The sequence below is a fragment of the Puntigrus tetrazona genome, unplaced genomic scaffold (genome assembly GCF_018831695.1).
Source record: "Puntigrus tetrazona isolate hp1 unplaced genomic scaffold, ASM1883169v1 S000000416, whole genome shotgun sequence".
Taxonomy (NCBI): Eukaryota; Metazoa; Chordata; class Actinopteri; order Cypriniformes; family Cyprinidae; genus Puntigrus; species Puntigrus tetrazona.
In genome coordinates, this window is record NW_025048065.1 from 262501 (window position 1) to 273236 (window position 10736).

Here is a 10736-nt window from a genome sequence, read left to right on the forward strand (position 1 = left end):
GCTTCTATCCGGTCGAGGAGGAGCAGGCCGCTCAGGAGGTCCCGTCCGGTCTGGACTGTTTCTCTCAGGGTAAATCAAAGCAGCACAAACACAGTTTATCAGAACGCTTCAGGAGGGAGAACATATTAGATGCATTAAGTGTCCAACATGGTACAAAAACTACTGCAATATATCTTTAGCTATTTTGTTATTATTGGGTGATTAGAATAAGGGAAATTATGCTTTGATTTAAATTATGAATTGATTAAAATAGGTATTAATATTAATGAACATAACAGACATATTCTAACCTCTATTTCAAATATGAATTGATATAAATATGCATTTATTTATTAATCATAAAAATGTAATTAGATTAAATGGGCAAAAATATAAATAATATTAATCCTTTTTTTTAAATAAAAAGAAATATTCTAACCTTAAGTAGGCATTGATATTGTCTTATTTTTGTTCTTATTAATATTAAAAAGTTATTTTTATTATTCTAACCTCTATTTCAAACAGGCATTGATAATTAATATATATATTTCTGAATGATGAAAATGTAGACTGTTTCTCATTTTTATTTGAAATATGCATTGATACGAATAAACACGAATGTCATATTTATCAGGAATAAATGCTCATTTAAGATATGCATTGATGTGAATGTTTGTTGTCAGATGTTTCCATGTTCATAGCTGTGTCCAGAAGTCACTGAGTGCTTGTGTGCTGTTGTCTGTAGATGTTCCTCTGCTGACCCCCTGCAGTAAAGCTGTGGTCAGTCAGGCGCTGAAGGACAGCTTCAACGGCTTCTCCAAGGTCCAGCGCGTCTGCGGGATCTCCAGCAGTGAGTCTGTGCTGATCTGGGGTCTGTTCGGAGCCGCTCGGCCGTGTTCTAACGCTCGCTCTCTCTTCAGACCCATGTAAGTGGACCAAGCAGCACGTCCTGCAGTGGCTGTACTGGGCCTCCGGAGAGTTCAGTCTGACCAACATCAGCTTCTTCAAGTTTGACATGAGCGGGCAGGAGCTGTGTGACCTGGGGAAGGACGGCTTCCTGGACCTGGCTCCGGACTTCGTGGGAGATATCCTGTGGGAGCACCTGGAGCAGATGATGAGAGGTAAGGGAGGATTCAGACTTCCTCTAGGGACCGGGCCGACGCTCCAGCTCTCGTCTGACTCGTGTGTTTTCTCCTGCAGCGTGTCAGGAGGACGACGAGGCCAAAGTCTTGAGTCGCTCGTCTGAGAGCAGCTGGACCGGCGGCAGTAAGTCTCCTTCATCTGCAAATAAATAAAAATATATATAAATAGTGTGTGTATAATAACTCTGATGTGTGTGTGTGAGCAGGTCTCGGTCTAGACGACTGTTCTCTGAAGGTCCCTGATGTCCGTGGCAGTCTCCTGCGGGAGCTCTTCGAGGCGTCCGAGGACTCGGGTCAGCAGGCGTCCATGTACCCCAGACCTCAGCTCAGCACGGTCAGCGTCAGCTACTCCGGCCGGGAGAGGAGCGCAGGTCAGCTTCAGCAGGAACAAACTCCAACACCTTCAGTCTGGAGACCTGTTCTTAAAACTCTTTTTACTGTAATTTATGAAGGGAATGATTCAACGACTCACTCAAGGTTCACTAGATTCATTGCTGGATGAATCACAATGAGTGATTCAAAGACGAATACATTTTTAACACTGACTTGAAATGTTAAGTAGGAGAAGCGAGGCCGTTTAGTAAGCTCTTGCCGCTGGCGTGTGCTCCTCAGTGTCGTCTCTGGAGAGCGTGGACAGCGCAGACGGCTCCGAGAGCGTGCTCCGGTCCTGGGGAAGTCACTCGTCCCTCGCAGACGCCCAGCGAGTCCCGTCCTACGACAGCTTCGAGGAGGAGCTCGGCCTGGCTCCGCTGGGCCTCGGCAAACAAGGCCTGTCCTTCAAAGACTACGTCCAGGAGAGGAACGAGCCGCTGGAGCAGGGCAAGCCGGTCATCCCCGCTGCGGTCCTCGCCGGCTTCACCGGTACACTTCAGCTTCATTACTCAGAAACATTAACATTAACTCTTTAAAATGAAGTTGTTGATTTAAAAATATGCATTGATTATAAAAACAATGGTTAACATTTCTTAATACTTTCCTTTTTCAAATGGATGATATAACTTATTAAAATGTATTAATAATAAGAATTACAATATTTAAAGTAGACCTCTAGTGTAAATATTCATGGATATAAGTGATTAGTTATTAATAATAAAAATGTAAATGTATTATTTTTTGACCTAAATTTAAAATATGCATTGCTTTGAACAACTATTAATATTTATTAAAAATTAATATCTGGATTTATTATTTGAACTCCTATTTAAAGTATGCATTAACAAGGATAAATATTGAAATTTTGTATATATATATATATATATATATATATATATATATATATATATATATATATATATATATATATATATATATATATATATTTATTTATTTATTTTTTTTTTTTTTTTTTTTTTTTTTTTTTTTGTTAGTGTTAATATATAGCATTTTATTAATAATGTAGAAATGAATATTTTATATGTATAAACCCCACATTTAAAACGGCAGTAATTCATATCTATATTTATTATTCTGTTTTAAAATATGCCCATTTATAAATCTTATCAATGCATTAATATTAATAATACATATCTATTTAAAATATATGTCTCTAAATGTCCAGTGTTGCGTTTCAGCAAATATGGCCATGTGCTTAAGGTCTGATGATTTGTGCTCAACAGGAAGTGGCCCCATCCAGCTGTGGCAGTTCCTGCTGGAGCTGCTGACCGACACGAGCTGTCAGAGCATCATCAGCTGGACCGGAGACGGCTGGGAGTTCAAGCTCACCGACCCCGACGAGGTCAGCCGCCCTCAGATTCAGAGTCACACAAACAGACAGAACGGCACACATTTATTTGGCACTTTCTTGCATCTAATGCACTTTAAAAAACTCCAGCTCAAACTCGGTCTAACCTACACTTGCACGCTTCAGGCAAATTAAACTAGAATAATAAGAACAGCGATAATAAATAATTCATACACTGCTGCACTACATGAAATAAATGGCCATACGGTTTTCCTAATTTCTACTCTTGCAAGAGATATAGCATTTAAACAGCTGTTCGTTCTGGGCTTTCACGGAAACATTTATTTTGAAGGAAGCTCCATCTTCAGGCTTCTAAGAACAAGTCTAGCTACACATCGCTCTAATCCTCTCCCTCGAACCGATGAGAGAGAAAGGAGCTGAATGACCCCAAACACAGCCTCTTGTTTCTTTCTTTGCTGGTGTTGACGTGAAGTCTGTGTTCGTCAGGTGGCGCGGCGCTGGGGAAAGAGGAAGAACAAGCCGAAGATGAACTACGAGAAGCTGAGCCGAGGCCTGCGCTACTACTACGACAAGAACATCATCCACAAGACGTCGGGGAAGCGCTACGTCTACCGCTTCGTCTGCGACCTGCAGAACCTGCTGGGATACACGGTGGAGGAGCTGCACGGCATGCTGGGAGTTCAGCCGGACACCGAGGACTGAGAGCTCACGCCACGTCCGGACCTCGGAGCAGGTCTGTGTTTGAAGAGAGCGGTTCACGCTGACCTGAACCCACACTTTGACTCGGCCAGGAGGTCCTGAGCCGCCGATTTATTGAGACGCGCTTTTTCAGGTTTGAATCCCTTCTGGTGGCCTTTCTGAGAGACGATCGCTCTGAACTCTGAACTCTTTCCTCCCCGCGCGCCGAGTGCTGTTTCTCTAGGGGTCGCTCCTGAACGAGCACAGAGTCGCTCGAAAACAGAAGCGGCGGCGAGGAAGACGCAGAAACCCGCAGCGAGTCTGAGAGCGCGTGAAGATGGATCCATCTGCTGCTTCGGTTACGTTACTGGATATGATCCTGATGTAGTGTTTGATTAAAAATGCGATTTTTCTCAGCTTTTTGCTCAAAGTGTTGCTTTTTATGAAACCTACATATTCACGACGCTAACAATGCTTGAAGCTAGAATAAGACAGATGATTATTATTATTATTATTATATGACTATTTTTGGAAGCAGAGGGTCTGATCTTTATTTTGATGTATTGCATGTTCAGATATTCATACACTAAATGTCCTTGACACGCTCGGCCTGAACGCTGACGGGGAAAGAGTTTATTTCTGTGTTCCTGCGCCGCTGGTTTCTGCTCAGGTCAAAGGGACGTGGAGGTTTCGCGTCTGAATGTTTACGTTTACCAAAGTTAGGATGCGGTGAACCTGGACTGAAGCTGAACGCTGCCTTCGACGATGATTGTCTGGTTCTGATCTCAGGATCAATGTGTGCTGACGTCTGCGCAGGAAGAAGACGTTTATTATTATCTTAATTTATACAGAAAGCGTGTGATTTCTTCCTCACGGTGTCCTTCTGTCTGTCTGTATATAAGTGAGGTGTGTGTTTCGGTGGTTTATGTACAGTTCTCTTCAGAGCCGGTCTGTTTTGCAGAGAAATATGAAAAGAGTTTTATGATGATGACTTTTATTGATCTGTTCAAGTGTTTTTAAGAGAGCCAGCTTCTCTCTTTACTATCAAGCCTTTATTAGTCAAAGCAGCGCTGTTTTGAGCGTCTCACACACACACACACACACACACACACACCTGGGGAAACATGTTCTTCAGGATCTGTGTGTTTGATTCATGAGAATCTGTTCAGACGTGTATCTTTGTCATGAGTAAACGCTGCCAGCGGTTCAGTATCTCTGTGAAAATCAACAAATAAATTCTCTTTAAATGACGTGACGTTTGGAGACGGTTTCTCTGTGAGTGTGTGTGTGTGTGTGTGTGTGAGATGTTTGTCTGAAGTTAGTGTGTGTAGTAAGAACAGTTATATGACTGCAAGCAAACTAATAAGTTTCTAATAAGAAGAAACCTATTAGTTTCAGTACACTGAGATTCCTATGTTTTAAAAGCACACTCTGGTATTTTGATAATTTTTAATTTTTAACATACATTTTTACTTCTTTTAACTTATAAGCTTGTTTTGGTTTTCTTTTAAGTCACTTTGAGGCCCCTGGTGGACCCCGGACCCCTGGTTAGAAAGCCGCTTTAGTGACTCACAGAAGCTTGTGGTTGAGTGTGTTTAACCCGCAGCTCTCTCTCACACACACACACACACACACACACACACACACACACACACAGCTGAGTCAACACTCCTGATAGAAACTCAGCCGATGCTCTTCATACACAGCTGCCGTCTGCATACAGCCTGAAACACACACACACACACACACACACGCGTCACTGATGAATGAGTGTGTGTGTGTGTGTGTGTGTGTGTTATTGTATGCCCCTAAAAGCCAATTACAAACATCATGAGAGATGATTTATTGCCAGACAAACAGAGAATGATCCATCTGAGATGAGAAAGGATCAGGAACCAAGCTGATATTATCTGTTCAGTAACCAGTTCTGTAACATATTTAAACTAAATCTAACAATAGAGCCACTGACACCACGCTTAACCCCAGCTTATCTGTTACTAGAAACTAGTGTATTTTCATCTAATTATTCCCCCTCATCCACAGGCATCCACAACCATGTTTTTTACCAGAAATGCTCCAATTAATTAACTATATTGGACAGCTTATTCTTCATTATCCACCTTTTTAAAACCTTGTGTTAAACCTGTTTTAAAACACACACACACAAGGTCTGTTTAACTAGTCGTTTAACTAGTTCACCCTGGGTCACTAAACACTGATCGCGTCACTCGGCGGCCATCTTTGAAGCCCCTCTCGGGCGCCGAGGGCATCTCTTTGTTAAAAAAACGTCACAGCTTACGATTAAATTTTAATATTTGAAATCTGACGACAACTGCCCAATAATTGTTGTTTCTGTTGCTGACATAGCGTTATAAAAAGCTTGTCCCAGGCGCACGTCTCAGAATACTGACTGTTTCTATAGCAACCGGAGCTTCTCGCGCGCTGACTTCACAGATCAGTGATTGGCTATTTAAAAAGAAGGCGGGGCTTCTTTTGATTGATCCGCCGTTTTAAGCGTTGAGTTCTTCTCTATTCAAATCAGCACGTGATGTGCTCAGGTAAGGGCTCACGGGTTTCCTGAACGGACGTTTCTGACTAAAAGGTAATAATTAGATTCATCTTCACTCCAATTGTGTTTTTATCACAGTTGAATGGTTTCCCCCTCAAATGTTGGAATAAATTAAGTGTCTATAAGTGGGGCTTTTTTCACAACTTCTCTGGAGCAGGCTCAGGGTTAAAAAAAATTAAAATAAAAATTATATATATATATATATATATATATATATATATATATATATATATATATATATATATATATATATATATATATATATATATATAAATTAATATATATAACAGTACCTTTAATATTGCACTAATTAAAAACCAAACTCATTAAACACATTATTAATAAATCATAAGATACTGCACATAGTATGATTTATTACTGTGTTTACTGAGTTTGGCATTTTAAAAACACAGTCTTAACCCATTTATTGACCTTAACACGTAATTATGGGTTGCATTCTTATTTTGGACTCATCTGTACATAATACGCTTTATTAATAATGTGTTTGGACACCCTGGGTTAATGCTTTAAACCACATTAAGCGTTTTTCTAGCAGTTTTTATTAGAAGGAATAATTCGTAATATGGGATCATGTCTGCTTCTGTGTACATTATACGATTACCTAATGATGTTTATTGAGTTTTTATATTTTTCTAAAACCGTTTTAATGCATTAATGCGATAATTCTCCCATTTTCCCTCATGTGGTGTATGACCTTGTGACCCTGCACCAAAAAAAGGGGTCAATGTTATGAAGTACATCCTCTGCAACACTGAATAGATAAGGTTTGTTAGGAGAAGGCAATATTGGGCTGAGGTATATTGGAAATCTGGAATCTAAATAATCTAAATATTGAGAAAATAGCCTTTAATGTTGTGCAAATGAAGTTTTCAGCAATGCATATACTAATACTAATAAAACACTTCTGATATATTTACGGTAGGAAATGGAACATGATCTTTCTTAATAATGGTTTTTGGCATTAATGAGAAATGCATCTTCTGTTGTGTTGAATGAAAAGTGCATCCATCTAAAAGAACGCAGTCAAAACACACGCAGCTGTACTCTACTGTACACCAGAATGATTCAGGAGGGATTCTGAGTCAGCCGTTCTGATTCAAACCCACTGTACTTGAGTGTGTCGTAGAGAAACACACACACACACACACACACACACCTTTGTTTGGCTATCGTGAGGTTAATGATATATTCTGTCATCTAACACATGATTTAACTGATTCAACTATTAGTGAAGAGCAGTCAAGCCTCACTAATGGGTTGCCAAAGTATTTCACAATAAAAGTGAGGACATTTGGCTCTAGTTAAACTAGCACACACACACACACACACACACACACACACACACTCACACACACACACACACATACACACACACTCACACACACACACACACATACACTCACACACACACACACACAGAGTTTTATTGGGCTTTTCCCTGTAATGTAATAAAGGCCGGTCATTAGAGCAGCTTGACGTCACGTCGTCGTGGCAACCAGCACACGTTTCATTAAAAGGCTGCAGCGAGTCCCTGCGAGACTTTATGTCTTTATCTTTATTTCACTGAGCAGGAAAACACAGTTCACTATTACAGAGAAGTCTGACTGCTGAGAAAACTGAAAACTATTTTGTTTGTGAAGTACATTAATTAGGCCCACGTCGTGTGTATATATTATTAAGGCTGGGTAAAAATATCTTGATTTAAAAATTAACTTTTACGATTTTGACAGAATATCTTAATGGAACAAATTTAATATCCTACAGAGTTTTGGCATAAAAGAAAAATGTATAATTTTAACTATAATTTTTAACTATTTCTACAGATTTTATGCTCAGGGTCCAGACAAAAATTATGCCAAAAATAGATCAATTAACTGATTTAAAACCTTTTTTCATTGTGGTCACCAATGTGTGTATGTGTACTCTATGCATGCTTCTGCATTCCCTGGGAATCGAACCTCCTAGCTGGGTTGCGAGCACACTGTACAGATTGATCTTTAGCACTGAGTCAGATTCACAGGCGGTCTGGAGCAGTCTCTCACAGGTATCTGCATGAATCCGCCTCTGCTGAATGCGCCCACACACACACACACACACACTCTCTCTCACACACACACACACACACACACACACACACACACGGCGCTGGACCTGCTAAGCCAGCCTCCGAGACACAAACAAAGAGCTGATGATTGACATGCTGTGGGTGTTTCTTGGGAACGTCTTGCTGGAGCGTCACTTACGATCAGCTCCGGGCCGGGGGAGGAGTCACGCTCTTTAGCTCCTCCTCCTCCTCGAGTTTGAATTCAGCACAGCGTGTGCTCGTCGGACAGGAATCTCGTCTTGTATTCACACAATCGCAGGACGGCCTTGAAGCCGCAGTGACCCCGAGCTGAACTTCCTCTGTTCAGATACGACACGCAGCAGCGAAGCTCTCAAACAGCAAAGCCGAGAACATTTGCGCAATCCCACACATGCAGATTTCTGGCGGCAGGCGTGTTGAGACGGTCCTGGATGTTCAGTGCGGTCGGATCGTGACGCATGTGAACACGTTTACTGAGTCAATCTGAATTCACACTGATACGATCGAGGCCTCGCTGATGATTGTTTGGGTTAATTATTTATCTGTGAGATAACCTGAGGTCTGGTAATAAAGGACTAGTCAGCGATGGGTAAACACAGACAGACACACCTGTGTTTAGGAGCGTTTATCAAACTGCTTCTGCATGAACTCAACTTCCTGTACCTATTAAGGTGAGGTGCAGTGTGTGTGTGTGTGTGTGTGTGTGAGAGACGGATGCATCATCGCAGGGATTTCCCCTCAACACTTCACTAACTGTTTGCTAACTCAACTGTCAACATTACTAATGCTCATACTGACCCGAGGCGGTTAAAGCAGATTGTGTTAGTCTTCTGGTGGATGTAAGCTTGTCAACAGTTGAACTAACTTTTACTAACTTCCTAGGCAAGATTTCTCCACTTTAACATTTAACCGAACCTAACAACGACCAGAACACCCAACACACTACAGCCCAACAACCCGGACACCTTAGCAACCACCTAAAAAGCCCACAACACCATATTAACCACCTAACAACAACAACAACCCAGAAACCTTCGCAACCACTCAGATTGCCCTAGCAACCACACAGAACACTGTAGCATCCACATAAAAAGAACCTAGAGCACCCTAGCAACCACCCAGCAACAACCCGGAAACCTTAGAAACCACTCACAAAATCCTAGCAACCACCAAAAACCTAGACACTAGCAACCACCCAGCATACCCTAGCAACAACCATGCACGTTGTAGCAATCTTAGCAACCATTTACAACATTCCAGCAACCACCCAGCACACCCTAGCAACAACCCAGAAAACTTAGCAACCACATCCTAGCAACCTCCTAAAAATCTAGAAACCTTAGCAACAACCCTGCACATCATAGAAACCAACCTTTTAAAAACCCATAGCAACCACCTAGCAACAACCCAGAAACCTTAGCGACCACTTAGCAACAAACCCAGGAATCTTAGCAAGCATTCACAACATCCTAGCAACCACCCAGCACACCCTAGCAACAACCCAGAAACCTTAGCAACCATTTAAAAACCTAGAAACATTAGCAACCACTCAGAACATGGACCTTGAGCTTAAGATAAAATGATATAAAATAACAAAGAACTGAACTTCAAGTGAATGAGAGAGAGTGAGACATGGGCTCTTCTAACGTTATGTAGTTATGAAAAGCTGTAAACTATGGTGTAGAACATGTGATCATTACAGAGCATGATCAGACATATTCTCCAGTGTGTGTGTGTGTGTGTGTGTGTGTGTGTGTGGGTGCGTCTCATATCAAGCACGCTGACGTTTGTGGAACTCTGGAATTCCTCTTTCACTTCAGAACTAGCTGACACATGCAGACTGGAACAAGGACGAGCGTGTGTGTGTGTGTGTGTGTGTGTGTTGATGAGCAGGGCGTGGGAAGACCTGAGATCTTTGACAGGGACACAGTGAGCTTCTCACGGCTCCTGCTGAACGTCTTCACACTCACAGCATCACCGTGAAACATGGCACTGAATATTGAGCCGAGAAACACACACCATCCTCCTCAGAGCAGACACGTTCACGCTGAGAAGAGTCTCTGATGAACAGACCAGGAACAACCTTCATTGAGCTTTTGATAAAAGAATTTGTTGCATGTTTAGTAGAATAGTAAAAATAACTCATAATTTCATTTCAATTTAAAATCCAAATTCTAATAAAAATACCTATAATACATTATGAAATAAGCAGGAACTGTAATCAAATTATTTAAATGTTAAAAACAAGATTGCAATTATCTGTATTTAAGTGACTTTTGTTGAGGTTTCATTGCTTTATTTTCTAATTGATATTTACTGCTTTTTTTAAATATATGAAAAGGTCTTTTTTTAATTAAACATTAAAATTATAATAAATATTCCCATAATAAAAATAAATGGCAAAATACAATTATTATTATTAATATATATATATATATTTTTATAACAAAATCTATTGGTTTCAGGTTTTTTTGAGCAGCTGTTTGTAGTAAGTGATGGTTGTGGCGCCACCTCGTGTCCAATTCCCTCAAACTAAATAAAGACACTGACATCACAGCAAGA

The 10736-nt window shown here is 40.8% G+C and overlaps 1 protein-coding gene across 3 annotated transcripts in view; it reads left to right on the plus strand.

Moving 5' to 3' along the window:
* ets2 (v-ets avian erythroblastosis virus E26 oncogene homolog 2) overlaps positions 1 to 4751 on the plus strand; it is a 5725-nt gene extending 974 nt beyond the window's left edge. Inside the window, exons 3-10 of one of the 3 annotated variants that reach the window (XM_043231789.1) lie at positions 1 to 150; positions 725 to 829; positions 900 to 1100; positions 1180 to 1245; positions 1328 to 1492; positions 1734 to 1982; positions 2738 to 2856; positions 3310 to 4751. The exon at positions 1 to 150 is cut by the window's left edge and continues 49 nt beyond it. In XM_043231789.1, the coding sequence (XP_043087724.1) occupies positions 1 to 150; positions 725 to 829; positions 900 to 1100; positions 1180 to 1245; positions 1328 to 1492; positions 1734 to 1982; positions 2738 to 2856; positions 3310 to 3525 (1271 nt within the window). In that variant the 3' untranslated portion in view covers positions 3526 to 4751. The remainder of the gene's footprint in view (positions 151 to 724; positions 830 to 899; positions 1101 to 1179; positions 1246 to 1327; positions 1493 to 1733; positions 1983 to 2737; positions 2857 to 3309) is intronic. The other 2 variants (XM_043231791.1, XM_043231790.1) reach the window with 2 other exon arrangements.
* The last annotated feature ends 5985 nt before the right edge of the window (positions 4752 to 10736 follow it).